Below are 17829 nucleotides of genomic sequence, written 5' to 3'. Positions count from 1 at the left end.
GTGGGAGGAAACCAGAGTATCCAGAGGAAACCCACACAGCCATATATGTTAATATGTTGGTTTGACACAACATGAAAACAAGAATGTTAACACAGAACTGCTTCAGTCAAAAGTAAACCAGTAATTTTGAGGTGTTGTGTGACTTGTCTGAGTTATGATGCTCGATGTTTTCACAGAGTGGTTCAGTGCAGATCCCTGGGCTCCAGTGTTTAGTTTTAAGGCCTATTTAAGGGTCCTTTTTTTCACGTGAAACACAGACTAGACAATCTTAATGACCCTCCATGTAACGTTGGCTCTTTCACCATTTAAGAAAAAAGTTACATTTTAATTTACACCCGTGTTTTGGAATCTGGAGCAGGGTACCATGGGCATTGAGGGCCCAGGAGGAATCCATGAAGCTCCATGGCACTGATACTCACCTGGCACCTGTCATGAGGGCTGCAGGAAACTCCACAAAAGTAAGAACCCAGTTTTTCTTCATTTCGCCTCAAACCCAGCTGAGGAAATGAACCCGCACCTTTTAGATGACCTGAATCACTCCGAATTACTTCTTACCCTGGTCTGCTTTCAGTGAAGGTTTCCAAAATTCTGTTAACACATCATCCATTCAGCTTTATAAGTGTGAAACACTAAGATGACCACTGTTTTCCTCCAGATACACATCCGAGAGCCATGAATTTTATGTGGCATGTGAAAAACACAGCTTTTGCTGTTTGTTTTCAGAACTAGGCCTACACATTAATCTAAATGCTGGAAGGATACATTTCCAGCGTGACACCACTGTGTAATTTAATTTTAAGGGACTATGGAACTGTAAACAATACTTTGATAGCAGTGGGAATGAGGTAGGGTGTGTTTTGTTTAAACTGACAGCTTATTGTGAAAGTGACCCACTAAACATGCTGCTCTCAGTTTACGACATCAAGAGCATTTTGGGCTGCTAGGAAAATTATCTAAAAAATGTGTCACTTCCTCATACGTTGTGATTTCCCAGACAATTTCTATGGGGTGATGTTGGAACAGAAATGGCTTGGCCAGAAACATTTAACACACACGCTGTCTGAACCACTTGTCCCATATGGGGTTGCGGGGAGCTGGAGTTTAACCCGACAACACAGGGCGAAAGGCCGGAGGGGGAGGAGACACAACCAGGACAGGACGCCAGTCCATCGCAAGGCACCCCAAGCGGGACTCGAACCCCAAACCCACCAGAGAGCAGGACCCGGTCCAACCCACTGCGCCCGCCTGCCGCCCTAACATTTAACATATTTTCTTAAATAATATAAACTACTTCAGAGTTGTTTGTATTTTAAAACTATGAAAAAAAAGACAATACACATATTATCAACTAAAACTTTACTCTTTCACCTGATATCAACCAAACATTAATACAAAGCTACACTACAGACCCTTTATTAACCTTCATGAAAGCAGTAGATTTCCCTAATATAAAGGAATTTTTACATATGATGTGATACTTCTTGATAGGAAACAGGTGAATTATATACATCAGAAAAAAGTTACTTTGTTATTAGCCCCAACGCACCAATGTTCCTGGAGTTGTAGGAACTTCTAGAGATGTGTGCTGTGACGGGGGGGGCCCTTTTCCCACAGGGAGAGAGCAGCGTGTGTGTGCGTGCACACCTTCCCTTCACTCTCAGAGCAAGGGTTGAAAGGTGCCCGTCTGGTTCTGTCTCGATGCCCACGGCCGTGTTGGCGGAGCAGGTCGAAGAGCAGATCACTGTGACACGGGCTGCAGATTCCCACACCGCTATCCCCGTCCTGCTGAACGTGGCTTTTGTCTCTTAATTCTTCTTCATATTGTCAGTCAGGGGCTGTTCTCAGGAAACCTGGGTGCTCAGGTTTCTCTGTCCTGCCGTTTTCGCGCAGCCCTGGGGGGGGGGTAGATCCTGCACTCTTCTTCCCTTGGCCACCCGCATCCTCACAGCAGCTCATCCAACAGTGTTCCCAGGCTGTGGCGCTGGTGCTCCAGGGGCCCAGCGATGGGCTTGTTGCACATTGGACACACGCAGCGCACCTCCAGCCACTTCACTAGGCACCTGTGCACACAGAGAGCATGTGGGTCAGGACCTGTGGTTCGGGCTAGAGAAACGTCCCAGGAACATCGGAGCCGCCGTGGGCTGCGCTCGTCTTTAACCCGCACAGCTTGTCACGCTTGGTTGATGTGCGTATGTGCGGTAAAGCCGATCCACCTTTACCCTGCTGCTCTTCCTGAGATTAACAAGGACGTCTGGCTGCTGTTCTTTAAAGGAACAGCTGAGAGGCCTGTGAGAGTACAGTGGAGGAACATGGACAATTGTGAGCATTACTCTAGGCTCCGGGGGAGCTTGCTCACCACGCACGTGCTTGGCACACTGCCATGCAGTGCAGAGCAGGACCAAATGTCCCCACACTTCCACTTGGCACCAGGCTGCTTGAGAGCCCAAACAGGCCACTTTGCTTCAGCTGTGGCCGTTTTGCAGCCACCCTTGGAGACCTCCTCTCAAGATTCAATGTTATACAGTCTTTTAGTGCACACTAATGCACACTACGGTTAGTGTTATTTAACCTAGGTGGGGATTGGCTAGATCTGGATGCCTGCATGTACCCTGTAAAGTGTCCCTCCCCTGACCGTCCCGTGGGATCACAGTGGGAATGAAGGCTCTGGATTCATAAATAATCAAAGACAGCTTGTGGGATGCCTGCTTTCAGAGAATGTGTGTGTGCGTGTGTGTTGGGGGGCATATGAGCAGGCGTTGCTTGTCTGCTCTATATTTGAGCAGTAGCGTAGGTGACTTGCAGCAGGCACGCGCTCTTGCTTTTGCGTGGGTTGGAGGCTGCATGTGGTTACCTTGACAGGCATCTAATAAAACCTTTAGAAACCGCTTTCGCTTTCGTTTTGCACCTTGTAATCATGAGGATTTATCAGTTACTTGCACCGTTTGCATTTGCTGAAAATGTTTGGGCCGCTCTGAAGTAGGATGTTGAGCTGAAGCAATTGGAGTGAAGAACTTTGCTTGCGAGAACTGGAGTGGCTCACACCCTTACATGTGAACTGACAACTGCTCTGTAGCAAAAGCTTCACTGCTGTCCTGCTCCCACCGGGGGGGCACCCGGCACGGTTACGCCTGCACCGGCAGGAGCACGGAGCCCTCGTTCGACGCTCACCTCCTGTGGAAGGCGTGTTGGCATGGCAACACTCCCAGCTCCTCTTTCAGCCTGAAGTCCTCCAGACACACGGCACACGTCTGCTGTAATGGAAGCATGGAAGTGGTCGGAGGGAGAAACGCAGGAAAGTGGAAATGAGGTGCGCACACAGACACACACACTTCTGTACAAAGACGGCTTGCAGAGGAAGTTCTCAAAAAACGTAGTTAAAATGCAGGGAGCCTTAGACAGCCATGTGTTTAATAAAAGCAAGCAAGAAAGGCAGTCCTTACCCCATGTACGTCTAATTTCTTTGCATCTCCTTTGAAAACAACCTAAAGAAAGAAACTGACATTAATGAAAAATATCTCTATTTTGCAGCGTGAGTCACTGCGCACACAAGCGTGGTGTGTTTCTGAGTGGCTCTTTGTAGTGGGAAGCAGCAGCAGCAGTTGTGAAAATTGAATTGCGAGTGAATGTTCAACATGTTTCTTTGGATGTTTACGTGCTCACAGAGCGCGACCGTGTTAGACGCAGCTTTGTTTCAAGGCCGACACTCTCACCTCCTTGTAGCCAAACCTTTCGCTTTGGGCCTGGTGCCTAAGTTTGCTGTGGGAGAAAAGGGCGAGACAAAGAGTCACCGGCGTCACACTCAGGTTTGGACTGATCCAGGGCATCCAGGCATCTGATCTGATTTCACAGTGATGCAACTAAACGTAAAACATAATTTCAGGAGGAGTAAAAACAATTTGAAATTTAATTTCTTAAAAATTGCTTTCATAAACAACACAGGGTCACAAGAGCATAGAGAGAGACAATACACGTGTCCACGTACACAGAGCGAGGGCTCAGGATCAAAAGGTTACAATCTGTCACAGGTATGATCACGTAGCACTTCTAGTAACTTTCAGAAGGGTGTCACATATTCCACAGCCCCTTTGTTGTCATGCAAATCAAAGGTCAGTTTCTCAACTGGGAAAGATTGAAACACTTCAGTCGTCCACATGTTTACAGAGGGAACTTCTGCCATATTCCTCACTCTTGGAATACAGCTTTACTGGTGTAATTTTAAAGACAGACAACAATTCATCAGAATGTTTGTCCTTTTGTCCAATCAGTTTACTGAAAATTAATTTAATACATTTTAGGGGAAGAATAAAATGAGAACTTGAGTCTAGCTAGTGGAAGGAACACTGGTGTTATTGTATTTATTGATTTATTTGACACTTTTGTCCAAAGCGACTTACACTCAATCCCCAGACCCACCACAGAGCAGGCCCCAGCCGAACCCGCTGCGCCACCGCACCCCCAGTAAGAAATACAGGGCGGTGTGGTGGCACGGTGGGTTTGGCTGCTGCTCAGTGTATGGTGGGTGTGGGGATCGAGTCCCGCTTGGGGTGCCTTGCAACAGACTGGCATCTCATCCAGGGTGTGTCCTCTCCCTCTTCGGCCTTGTGCCCTCTGTGGCGGGGTAAGGCTCCAGGTCACTGCGACCCTGCTCGGTACAAGCAGTTGTTGACGATGGATGGATATTAAAATAAAATGTACACAGGTAGTCCCTGATTTATGATGGTTTGACTTGCGATTTTTTTTTTTTTTTTAAACTTTACCATGGTGAGCTGGCGATAGACATTCAGTAGAAACCGTACTTCGAATTTTGAATTTTTAGTTTTTCACGGGCAAGCAATACTCTCGCAATGCTGGGCAGCGACAGTGATCCGCATCTCCCGTTCTTTCACGCAGAGGTGTGTATTAGGTGTTTTAAATGCATTTTTGACTTAAGATATTTTCAACTTATGATGGGTTTCAGGGAACGTAACCTAATCGTAAATCGGGGACCACCTGTATATCATTTCCCCCCAGGAAACAGAGGTGATGGTAATGGTCTGCTGACCTGCCAAATGGACACTTAGTGCACTGTGATATCTGTACTTTGAATGAAATTAACCAAAGTTAAAAAAAAAAAAAAAAAAAAAAAAAAAAGTTCAACCCAGTTAGGACACAACAAGCTCTGTATGTCTGGATCGTGGGTAAAAATTCTTAAAATAAAAAGAAAGTCATCACTGCTTATGCGATTTCATAATTAACGTCTGTTGTGCTGCTCCCCCGTGAGTCACGGTAAAAGTGGGAGGAAGAAGAGCGAGGTTAATAAACCACTGCGCTGACTCACCATCCTGGTGTCTGCTGAACAAGTTTAGGCAGGTGCTCCTCAAACAGACCAGTGGTCATATCCAGGGCGATGAGTCACTCATAAAATGCTGCTCTCAGAAATATTGCAAACGATGGCAACATCCACAATATTCCAGCAGGCAGAAGATGAAGTTCCTGCCCATTTCTTGTGCTCCAGCCAGAGCGGCTTTTGCTCTGCATTTTGATCATGTCCTGGAGCCGCTGCCCTCGAAAAGAGCTCTTGTGAGAAGTGCCATTGGTGTTTACAAGATGTTGGCACATTTTTCAGCGTTTCACCTTATCTTCGTACAGTGCTCATGTGTGAACTCTCACTGAAGATGCTGTATTAAAGGAACTCGGTGTTTTCCATCTGCTTTCTACAGTGAGCCATGAGAGGAACCACCATTATCAAACACAACACATCACTATCACTATGTTCATTTTTTACTGGGGGAAAACATGTAAGGTCTGTATAAGCATGTTGAGGCAGACAGGCAGTGTGTAACAGCGTAACAGGGTGTTTTTGCACTGATAGGAGAGGCGGCCCATCCCTCAAGGCCAATGAGTGAAGCTGGGGGACGGCGCCGAAGGACGAGCTCACGGCAAAGCGAAGTAAACAACACAGCGATAGGCCGGTCAGAAGGTGTGCAGCTGGAGGACATCAGCCATGTGTGACCTGTGTTTCTCGCACCCTTGAGTTTCATGGACGAAAACAAAGACGGTCTGAACTCCTCAGGATCCATCCCACTGCGAGGAACCGACTGTCGTCTGTTGACTGAACCTCTAACGTGCGAGACGACACGTCGAGGGCGCGACCAAAGCCCTCGTTCGTACCTTGATAAAGCACCGCAGAGCACCGTGTGGAAAAGGGGGAGGCCTCAGAACGTTCTGGATAAACATGAGGCCCATGCAGCGCTGCAGAGGCGGCACAGTATCTGCATGTTTGGAGCAGCTAGGAAATAATACTTAAAGTAGAGCATCCTATGTTTAGCTACAGCAACTGGCCAACGCTGGGAGCCAAAAATATAAGGAGGAACAAAGAGGAGTGATAAAGATCTGATCCCGATTGTTTGAGTTAGGAAGTAGTTAAAGGCCACGGAAGCACGTGACACTCGACATGGCAGAGAAAGCTGTGTGACGTAGGTCCAAGTGCACGGTAGCAGCTTTCTAAACATTCTCAATACAAACCGTTTCCAGTTCTTGTGAAGCTCAACCAGAAGTGTTTTTCAGATGCTTTTCAGGGAGAAATGCACCATAAATCAATTCCCCAGATAGTGACACCCTGTCCACAACTGAACAACGTGGACCGTGTTAAAATGAATCCCTGGCTGCATGGAATGAGCTACACCTGGTCGTTTAGAAGACACGTTGTTCTGGATTGAAAGGCTTTTACAGTTTCTACACATCTGCTTTTTCCTGCCATCTCAAATGATCTTTAAACTTTCCCACAAGGCAGTGCTGCACACTCTGCTTTTCCCCCATAAAGTGTAAAAATAATCAAGAGGATGAGAAAAGGCGCCACCAGACACATTTTTCCCAGTGATATGGGTGCTCTGAGAAGGATGAGGAGGGAGCTCACTTGAAAACGCCTCCTATCCCACCTGTCCGGTGATGTCAGTCCCCATTTTAGCTGGCAGCTTCCTGTTCTCCAATTTCCTGTCCATGCTTCGACTCCTGTCCTGACACAATAGACTGCGCTGCTCATCGGGGAGTTCATTGTTAGGAGAAGGTGTCCAAAATGGGACGCATGAGGGCGCTGTCCAGGCTGACCCCCCCCCCAATGCCAAGCAGAAGTCCGTGGTCAGTGCTGCAAGGCAACGTGTTCCTCGTGTCTCGAAGGGTCTCCTACTACCAGGAAGACCCTGGGAAGGCTCCTGACTGGCAGTGACCTTATCAACTCAACTCAGTGTGGCCGACTCCCAGGAAGGGTCTTCCTAGTCAGCTGGACCTGGTCCATCTGGCTTTACAACTATCATCAGTTTCCAGGGAGTGGACTGGTTGGAGTCCAGTATCCTTGTGCAGACATACACAGCAGTCCCAGCCTGAAGAGGGACGCTTCAGGCATCAGACACCTCTACAGTCGACAGCCTTCCCAAGGCTGTCCTGGTAACACAAGAGAGGGGTGCTGACTGCTGAGCATCCCCTCGACACACTCTGCACCATCCAATTACAAACACACTTTCTGCTTTTGGAATTTGGCAAAGATGCCGATTGTTGGGGGGACTGAAAGAGGCGGACAAAGCCAGTCCTTCGACCCCTGTCCAAGAGAAATGTCCCTCGTTTTTACTGAGCGGTGGCCGGACAAGTGACTCGCACTGGTCACAAAGGCAACTTCGTTTGACCTGGGTTTTGAAGACAAATGCCGTGGTTGCATACAATGCTGTGTTTTGTGAGACAAATGTGCAAGTTTGCATTTGTGAGTCTGCTGGGGGTCGTGGACCGAAGCGCAATGTTAGAGAAGTCTCCTGTTTACAAGACATCCCACGAGGAACAAATGGGGCCAAGGTGAGGGGAACCTCCAGGAATTATAGGAAAAATCTTGAAATAGATTTTGAACTACGAGGCCACAACCTCAAAGCTTCTCTTCCAACCAGAAGGAGCAGAAGGAGTTCGGCTGAACTCAAAGTCCACTTTGTGTGGAAAATACGAGACCGTTGCTTTTTATTCAGAAACACCAAGATTTTGCCGACATTAAAAGGTTGCGCACAGACAGACTATTGTTCCGTACCTTACGCTTCAAGAAGATACTCTGTAGAGTGTAATTACACGGGATGGGCATTTTGTTGTGCTGCGGTAAATGTAAAACATACAAACCTGTCCATTTCACGTACGCACAGTATGATCTGTGGCACACAGAGTCGTGGAGCTGCGCTTGGCCCTTTTCCCTTGGAAGGTCAGGGAGTCACTTTCAGTTTGAGCTACAGAGTGCTTAGAGACCAAGTGAAATAACGGTCCAGTGCTCTGTACTTCCGGGTGGTCCCAGGCTCCGGATCACCACAATCCCGACTTGGACGAGCGGTTAATGATAGTGAGCGAATACGAGTTTGCCAATTTCTTAAAGAACAGAGAGCGCACAGACTTTTCTTCTATTGCCCCCCAGAACCACTATTTTTACGATGAGTTGGAGGGCTTTGTACACGCAAGTCGCATGTACTGTTGTGACATGTGACCTCAGTTCACCCCCACTGGAAAACACCACCTACCTTATGAAGTAGCAGCAAAAGATGAGGCTGAGGATGAAGACAAAAATGCCCGTTCCGAAGATGACCATGTAGATGTCCAGGGGGAGGTCCTTGAAGGTGACGGGTGACATCGTACACGACTTGCCAGGGACAATACGCCCCAAAATCACAGCAGCACCCTGGACAAGGAGGACAGATACAAATCAAACAGCAGATATAAGCTTTCCTGAGGGTTCAGAGACTAACTGAACACTGCTTTACCATGGTCCAAGAATGGTCAGTGTCTGTTTGGCTGTTTTCAGTCACGTTAGAATTCCCTTCAGCTAATTGTGACCTTGATGGGCTCAGCTGGCATCGCATTGAAATGACAGACACCGAATTTAATACAGCTGCATATAGCTGAAGAACTTGGATAATTAACAAATCTTATAAAAATTATACATTATGATATATAAGCACTTAATTCTCATATAGTGGAAGATTCTCTTGTTGCTTCGCCAAGTTTCAGCAGAGAAAAGTAATGCAAATCAATTGGTTTCAACACTGCTATAGGGGGAAGTTAGTCATAAGACGCCCCTGGGTTCATTCTTTTCGGTACACGGAAATAGATAAATCACCAAAATAATTTAACCTGCAAAATATCCAGTACTTGTGAAAACCTACTGAATGGAGAGGAAGAGCTGAATTCACTGTTCCATAGCAGAAGCACAGTGACGCTCATCCCATTCGACAAAGTCAGCAGTGATTCTGGTGGGAGACGTCTTTCCAGTCCAGCAGCCAGGGAGAATATAATTAATCTTCTTGATGATCCCCTTTTTTATGTTGATTTTTGTAAATCCCAGGTCATCCTCCTTGTACACGCCATTATTCCTTAAAGGCTGTCTTCCTTCACACTAATTGTGCTGTCTTATTAAGTGGCAGCTTTGCAGCAAAAGTAGTTAAGACTTTGTTTAGGAAATTTTGTCCAAAACATCGATGTAAAGGGTATCTTGTCAAACTCATGAACAGTTTAAAGTGGTTATGAAATGCAATACTGTACCATGCTTATTACATGTACTATAGATACTACAGTGGGCCTGCAAGTGAAACTGGGGTTTCCTCCAAACACACCACAGATACTGGTCATGAGTCCTTGGACCTTTTAGCAAACAAAGTTCACCTCTCTGCTTGAGTGCAACCATGACAGTGGTTATCTCTTATCAGACCGCATTGCCAGAAATATGCCATGAAAACGAAGCACTCACCAGGCCAGCTTCACGTTCTCATATCACGGTCACTGCCCTTCTGGGGTTAGCGTGCACGCGCGCGCACACACACACACACACACACATACACACACACGGTAGCATGGTGATTCACAAACGCATTGTGTGAGCTACCTGAGAGCTATTGTATTACACCCTGCCAGGTACCTGGGCTCCCACCAGTGTGCCTCTCAACTCCACCGTAACGTCTGTCCCCATGAAGACACCTGCAGCGAGTGCCACTAAAACAGAGCAGGAGGCTCAAGCATCAAAGGAAAGTGTCCTTTTCAGAGTTATCCCACAACAGTGCTGTTTAAAAGGCCATCATCATCATCATCACTACTATTTATTTGGCTGATGCCCTTGTCCAAGGGAACCTAAATGTATATGTGTTACACACACACACACACACACACACACACACACACACATTTTCAGAACCGCTTGTCCCATACGGGGTCACGGGGAACCGGAGCCTACCCAGCAACACAGGGCGTAAGGCCAGAGGGGGGAGGGGACACACCCAGGACGGGACGTCAGTCCGTCGCAAGGCACCCCAAGCGGGACTCGAACCCCAGACCCACCGGAAAGCAGGACTGCGGTCCAACCCACTGCACCACCGCACCCCCTCTTATATGTGTTACACTTCCTGTTAAATATGAATCAGTACGGCACGTCACACTGGGGCCTCAGTGTCTCAACTGTGTGATGCATGAGGGTTTCACTCTGTGCAGTTGCCATCTCCTCCTGTGTTTGTTTCCTCCAACAGTCCAAACACAACTTCTAGGAGAGTTGGTGACTCTGCATGGCCTGTACTATGTGCGTACGCTGTTTACACTGCTATGCTGCTCTGAGTATGTTTACATTTATCTGACACTTTTATTTACCTATTTATACAGCTGAGAGCAATTTAGAGTAAGTACCATGATCAAGGGCACCACAGCCAGATCTGGGGTTCAAACCTGCGACCTTTGGATTGAAAAACAGTAGCGCTGACCACTACACCTCATGCTGCCCTCTTTCACAAAGGTGTCGGCTACCAGCTAGTTTACACTCTATGTAATCTCATAAACCATTCAATGCAAACGTAAACCAAATCTCCATGGATAATTACACATTTACTATAGTAAACTTGATAAAATTTTGTGTGGCAGTCATTGGTGAAGTGTTCAAGGCTGCTGCAGTAACCTTGTACAGAATTACTCCAGTGAGATTATCTTCTGTCAATGGCACCAGCTGAGTATTTTAAAAATAAAAAAAAAAAAAAGGAAAATGTTCAAACACCCTAAAATGATATAAATTAAATATAACATAAAAATCATAAAATAAGAATGAAATGGGGTGGAAGATCTGGTTCTGTATGTTTGATTACAAACTCAAATATTCTGATGGAAGGGATGACTGAGCTCCGACTAGAATATTCTGGATATCCACACAACCTTTGTATCCAGGCAACCATCACAATGTAGGACAGTTACTGTGTGCGTGAGAAGTGCTTTCTGCTTCCTCCCCCTTCTTATTTTTATGCAAGAAATGTGTTTTTATTAATTCCAATTAAGTGTCGCTATTTAAAACACATCCATGTAAAAACACCTGCGCATTCAGTGTCCACAAACAGTGTAAAATACACTGTTTAAATTCAACATTATGTTCACAGGTTCTTCCCATTCCAGTTACACCGTCCGTTTGCCCTCTGCTTTATGTCCACTAATGAAACACAAGTGTAGTCCTGCAAGAGCCATTAATTAGCTAACTATAAAATCAATCCATAAATCAATGAAATGACTGATTCATCAATGTAACTAAAGTTGGGTAAAAAATAGAAGTTTCTGTAAATTTAAGCCCTCAAATCACTGGGCTGTTCACACTGTACATTATTACTCATTTACATTTATTCATTTAGCTCATACTTTTCTCTAAAGCTACTTACAGTGTTAACTGGCCTACAATTATTTAGCCATTTATACAGCTGGGTAGTTTTACCAGAGCAATTTCAGGGTAAGTACCTTTCTCAAGGGTACTACAGCCAGAGGTGAGATTCAAACCTGTGGGTCCAAAGGCAGCACTGTAACCAATCTGCTACCAACTATTCTATTATTCATACATGTTCCATTATTATTCACACAGTGCACAAATATATTTGTTTTATTCACTTAACAAAAAGAGCTGCAATTTCAACTAACATCTTTTCCACAAACAAACTGCTGTACCGCGTAGAAAGCTGTCAACACGTGGCCTGAAGTGACGCACACCTCTGGTAAACTTGTACCGCGGTTGCTTTACGCACGGAGGTCAAGCCAACCACGACCCCTGTTTGTGTTCTCTCGTTCCTGTCAGCCGACAGCGATGTATTTGCATCCACAATTTCAGGACCCTTCAGTAAAGCGATGGACACCTAATCCAGGGTTCTCTCTGGGGTCCCTATAGTGCAGACATGCTTTCAAAATAACGCTAAATGAAAGTTAAAATTCAATATAAATATGAATGTGCTATTACAGCGTGTGTCATAATTCACTGTGAAGGTGGTAAAGATGGACATTTCTCTAGAACTGGGTCCTCAGCTTCCATCGGATTCTTAGAGGCGTGTAGAGAAGGGTAAAAACCTCATCTCATGTAAAACAAAAAGCAAAGGAAGCAAGGAAGACAAAACACTCACTGGTTTGGTCTACAGTTTGTTCCTGAAAGAATGGTAGCAGCAGTGTAATAGTAAATTAATATTATTGTAAAATACGTGTATATATTAAATTATACATAACAAGAATACTATATGTTGTAATAAACATGACAATGTAACATTGTAATTTTAGCGTTTCATATTTTTGGCTCAGGGGGGTGCGGTGGCGTAGTGGGTTGGACCGCAGTCCTGCTCTCCGGTGGGTCTGGGGTTCGAGTCCCGCTTGGGGTGCCTTGCGACGGACTGGCGTCCCGTCCTGGGTGTGTCCCCTCCCCCTCCGGCCTTACGCCCTGAGTTGCCGGGTTAGCCTCTGGTTCCCCGTGACCCCGTATGGGACAAGCGGTTCTGAAGATGTGTGTGTGTGTGTATTTTTGGCTCATCCAGTTGCCCTTTTTTTTAAAAAAAAAAATTTTCCACTAAATAACACTCTGTGTTCTGCTTTTTATAAAATGTTGCTTTTTATTATTTTGTTTAATGTGCACGACTCAAGTTTTATGGCTACCAAGTTGTCAGCGTTAAATTTTAGGCTATTGGGCACTTTATCCCCACCATAATTTCTTTTAAGTATTCTAATTAGCTTCCTTAAGAACATATCTGTGTCCAACAAAGTAATTTTAACAAAACACAACATCCGTTTCGTCGAGGAAGGTAAAAGAGATTGGACAACAGTCGACTGGTCCAAAAGTCACTGGATACTGGGGTTCACGTACTTTTTCCAGCCCAGACTGCAAATGTTTATATGATGCATTCAGTTTTGACAGGAAGTATTAAAATTGATTATGTGCTTTTAGTTTAACCAGACTGTGTTTGTCTATTGTTGTGACTCAGTTGAAGACCAGAGCACATTTTATGAGTAATTCCTGCAGAAATCCAGGTAATTCCAAAGCGTTTAGTCCCTTTGCCTTGCAACTGTACAATGTTTTTCAAATACGTGACCTTGCACTCATGTACAGACTTGTCACCATCCTGTGCTGCATGAAATATGTACTGATAAGAGTTCTTGATATTAGTCCAGCTTGGCAACTTTTTGCCGTATCTTGTTCTTCACCACAGGGTAAAATATACATGGATTAAGTAACAGACATGTGACTGACACCCAGCGTTAATCTTACTTATTATCTGCGTCTCAATATTAATATATTCCCATTCATTGCATAATAGGGTTAATTAATTCTGTGAAGTTCTGTGAATGAATTTTAATTCTGGTCACCCTGTTGGGTGAATTTTTTTTGGTTTAAGGGTTTCAAATTACCATTCTTTGTGAGAGAGAAAAATATGTCACGGTTCCATGAAGATCATGAGGCATCAAATGTTTGACGCATCATGATCTTCATAGAACCGTGACATTAAGGCTTTCCTTACACTATTTTAAGGATATTCATGTAATTTAAAGCTGTTTAAACAATTTAATTAAGGCTGTCAAACCGGGGTAGGCTGCCTTAGCAGCGGCTCCGAAAGCTTTTGTCCTCTACTTGTGTTCTTAGTATTGAAAGGAGAGCATCCATCGTTGGTGGGACTGAGTCCATGTGTCTGGCAGCTGGTCATCCTCTTTGTCCCTCACCTTTCCTAGGCATCGTGATCTCTTTGAAAAAAGCTCATTTTCACATGATATGTCAATATAAAACAATGTCTCCTATCTGTGCAACTGAGTTAGTTATAGTGAGGGGTGTATTATGGGTAAAGCTCTCACCTTGCCACCAAAAGACCCAGGTTACATTTACACTTATTCATTTAGCTGATGTTTCTCCAAAGCAATTTACAATATTAACCTATTTATTTACCCATTTAAACAACTAGCTAATTTTACTGGAGCAATTTAGAGCAGACACCATTCTCTAGGGCACTAAAGCCAGAGGTGGGATTTAAACCTACAACCTTTGAGTCCAAAGGCAGCAGCACTAACCACTATGCTACTAGATGCCTCCTTGGTTCACATCCCACCTACTATACTACCCCATATTTATACAATGTGTTGCCAATTAATACACATACAATTACACATCCTTAGTTTATGCAATTAAATAATTCTAGGAAGATCGGAATAGTGTAAGTCATCACTTGAATTAATTTCACTAGCACTGAATCTTCTATTTCACTTATGTTTACCTAACCCTAGGCTAAGGTTGTGATTTGATGACTGTGAAACGGTCCATATGTTTTTTATTAACGAAATGTGACCGTGTTAATAAAGTGTCCTTTAATAAAGTCCAAACAACTCAGTCTCAGCGCACCGTCCCTCCCCTCGGAGAGAGAATTCCTGGGAACGGAATGGTCTTGTGATATTTCATACTGCGAATGCCATGAATATACATATTTAACCTCTAGAGGATGCAGGGAAGGTCGTTTCCATATCATATGGCATATGGCATATGCAGCTTGTTTTTGCTGCCGGGTTAGGCTCCAGCTCGCCGCGATCCCGCTCGGAACAAGCAGCTTCAGCGTGTGCGCTCGTGTACCATAAAGGTGAACCCACATCGCGTTCGCTCGGAGGCGGCAGAAGGACGGCGTCTCCTCTGCGCATGCGTACCGTTCCGTCAAAGTGGCACGAGGCTCGCATCTAGGTTTGGTGCGCGACATCAGAAAACGCGGGTTGCTCTGCGTTTTCTTATTGGTCAGTCGTTGGGGAAGGTGGAGGAGGAGCCTGCAGACCACGAGACGCTCCGATACAGGTATAAGGACTTAACGTTTATTTTATCAGACACTTTTCTCCAAAGCAACTCCCAAGGAACTCTATAGTGTTATCAGCCAACACACTTGACTTTCACCGTGACTCACACTGCTAGATAGACTACTTACAGTGGGTCACTCATCCCTACATCAGTGGAACACACACACACTCTCTCTCTCTGTCACTGTCACTCAACTATAGGGGAACCTGAACATCATCTTAGAGAGTGTAGGAGGAAACCCACGCAGACACACGGGGGAGAACATGCAAACAAACTTCACACAATCCAACGTGACTGGAACAATATAAGCCCTGAAATAATACTGCAGTTACCGACAAACAAACTACAATTAAAAACGGCTACTTCGCATATTTTATGGAAACTTACTTCAAGTTGAAAAGCGGTGAAAACTTGAGCGCGAGACTGGAGACTTCTTTGTTAAAGCAGAGAAGAAGGTCCGTCGGTGAAGAGGTTTTTATAACGGCTCACGACAGGATTCAACACGTAAACACCACCGGATAAACTAAAAATCGTGACACACTGGTGACTGGAAAGCCAGCTGCTTTTCTTACAGACGGAGGAGTGAAGTGACAGAAACGCACAAGTGTGACATGATCATGGGATGCATGAGAGATTTAGGGAAGCACTAGGTTAAATAAGGTAACAGTAAATCCAGTCGCTGAGGTAAAAAAAATCACAGAGAGAAACACGACGAAGCGCATTTTCTCACCGTTACAGCCACATGATCATCATGTCAGTCCAGCTTGTTGGTGTTCAACAAAAAATCCGATCTTCTCGTGTGTTGTGTTGAAACGGGACTTTTTTTTTTTTCCACCCGAAACACGGCGCGCGTGAAACTTAAGTCACTCAGTCAGTGCCTCGCGTAAGAGATCCCGAATGAAGAGAGAGGAAGCGCCGCGACTCGAAACGCTTATGTCGTTGCTCGTAATCCAAAGGGAAGCGCTGGCAGCTCCTTTTACAACGTTTCCGATTCGTGGGTCCGAACTCAGTGTCTGTGTCTGTCCATCCCCTCCCTCCTCCAGCGCATATAGAGCCCGGAGCTGCGGCACCTGTAACAGCGCCCCCTCCCGGCGACTGGCGGTACTGAACGCGAAATCCGTCTCGTTTTTTCTTTTTTTCTTTTCTTTTTTTTTCTTTTGCCCGCCCGCCCGCGCAACGCCGTACTAGCGCCAAGCGGTTTTTCCTCTGCCCTACTATGTTCTACTGCACCGTGTTGCGCAACCAACGAGGAGAGTAGCCGTGCTTTTGCTGAGCAGTTTGTGTCGTGCCAATATGTTTCGTAGTAAAGAGGTTTTGTTTACCTTTGCATTTTAAGTAATGCAGATGTGTGTGTGCTTATTTTTTAGGAGTCTTATATAATAAGTTATACTGTGCACCCGCCCGCCGCACTCAGAAAATATCTAGTCAACGTTTGAAGGCCAGGGTTACAACAACTAGGTGCCTGTGGTTTGTTCAGCTGCTGCGTATTTTTGCTTAACTGACCTCTAAACCCAGGGTAACTGGGGAAAAAATGTTTTCACAGTAGTGCAGTGTGTTACTCAACAGCATGTACTACCGTAGCTGTAGTTTGTGCCTCGTGTCAGCAACTAAGTAAGTGCACTTAGGCTTCCTACGCACTGCACACACAGACCACAGGTAAACAGCAACTTGTTAGTCTTTGTGTGTCACTTGTGTTCACCGAGAAAGAACCGCACCAGGATTGCTCATGTACGGTCTGTACAGTTTTCACTTCGTGCCATCCATACCAAATCATATTCATCATGCCACACAGGGACCGTATGACTGTAATGAGGTCGTTATATTGCGAAACAACTGCGTTCGAAGAACATTTAATTACTGCCACCTAGCGGCAGAACTAGTAGTTTACCGTGACAGTTACAATTATTCATTATTCTCATTTCTACAGCAGCAATTGTTTTGAAGGGTTAACTAAGTCCATGTCTCAGATCTCTTGGTGATGGTTAAAATATAGCATAAGCTATAAACTGAACAAGTCATTGAATTTAACTTTTTTTGCTTTATTCCCACAATGCAACCAGTGAATAAATTGAGGGATGTGTCCATATTACTAAAGAGGGGGGTGCAGTGGGTTTGGCCAGGGCCTGCTGTAACTGTGGGTCTGGGGTTCGAGTCTTGCTTGGGGTGCCTTGTGATGGACTGGCGTCCCGCCCTGGGTGTGTCCCCCTCCCCCTCCCCCTCTAGCCCTGCGCACTCTTTTGCCGGGTTAGGCTCCGGCTTGCTGTGACCCCGCTCGGGACAAGCGGTTTCATACAATATGTGTGTATTACTAAGCTCTTATTGATTTTGAATTAATGGTAAGTGACTTGATTTAAATTTATTAATTTAGCTTGAGCTGTTCTCTAAAGGAACTTACTATGTGAAGGTACAAATTTACTCATTTATACTGCTGGCTATCTTGTATTGAAGCAGTTTAGAGTAAGTACCTCCATCAAAGATTCTACAGCAGGAGGTGCGAGTCACATCTGCAAACTTTTACTGGAAGGCAGCAGCTTTAACTGCTCTATTATCTGATAGATTTTAGAACAAATTCAGTTATGAAAAGACATGTCATCTTTTAATTACTCGATCACCACAGAACGCTTGCTTTGGCCAAGTTCCTTTTGAGGGTGAGGAACGTGATCCATTTTTAGAATGTCTGCCCACCTAAAAACAAATGAAAATGAGCAGGAAAAAGAATCAAGTTGGCTGGAATTAGTTAATAT

General features: G+C 45.1%; 1 protein-coding gene across 3 annotated transcripts; it reads right to left on the bottom strand.

Annotated features, from left to right (window-relative positions):
* Window positions 1-1382: 1382 nt before the first annotated feature.
* Window positions 1383-16143, bottom strand: LOC108935501 (RING finger protein 122). Of its 3 annotated transcripts, none has more exons than XM_018754165.2 (6): window positions 15816-16143; window positions 8520-8677; window positions 3711-3756; window positions 3441-3482; window positions 3169-3251; window positions 1383-2060 (listed from the first exon to the last, which is right to left on the bottom strand). In XM_018754165.2, exons 2-6 carry the CDS (start codon window positions 8627-8629, stop codon window positions 1943-1945), a joined length of 399 nt encoding a protein of 132 aa, XP_018609681.1. In that variant the 5' UTR covers window positions 8630-8677; window positions 15816-16143; the 3' UTR covers window positions 1383-1942. The 3 variants fall into 3 exon arrangements, with proteins under 3 accessions (XP_018609681.1, XP_018609702.1, XP_018609691.1); XM_018754186.2 differs by having other exon boundaries at window positions 3169-3248; XM_018754175.2 differs by lacking the exon at window positions 15816-16143 and adding an exon at window positions 9162-9799.
* Window positions 16144-17829: the final 1686 nt, after the last annotated feature.

This window comes from Scleropages formosus, chromosome 6 (genome assembly GCF_900964775.1).
Source record: "Scleropages formosus chromosome 6, fSclFor1.1, whole genome shotgun sequence".
Taxonomy (NCBI): Eukaryota; Metazoa; Chordata; class Actinopteri; order Osteoglossiformes; family Osteoglossidae; genus Scleropages; species Scleropages formosus.
This window is presented reverse-complemented; position numbering and strand designations above follow the sequence as displayed.

Coding starts and splice junctions, on each gene's coding strand:
- LOC108935501 (XM_018754165.2), bottom strand. CDS start 8,629: ATGTCACCCGTCACCTTCAAGGACCTCCCCCTGGACATCTACATGGTC. Junction 3,483..3,710: donor AAAGGTTTGGCTACAAGGAG/GTGAGAGTGTCG, acceptor TTCTTTCTTTAG/GTTGTTTTCAAAGGAGATGC. Junction 3,252..3,440: donor AGAAATTAGACGTACATGGG/GTAAGGACTGCC, acceptor CTTCCATTACAG/CAGACGTGTGCCGTGTGTCT.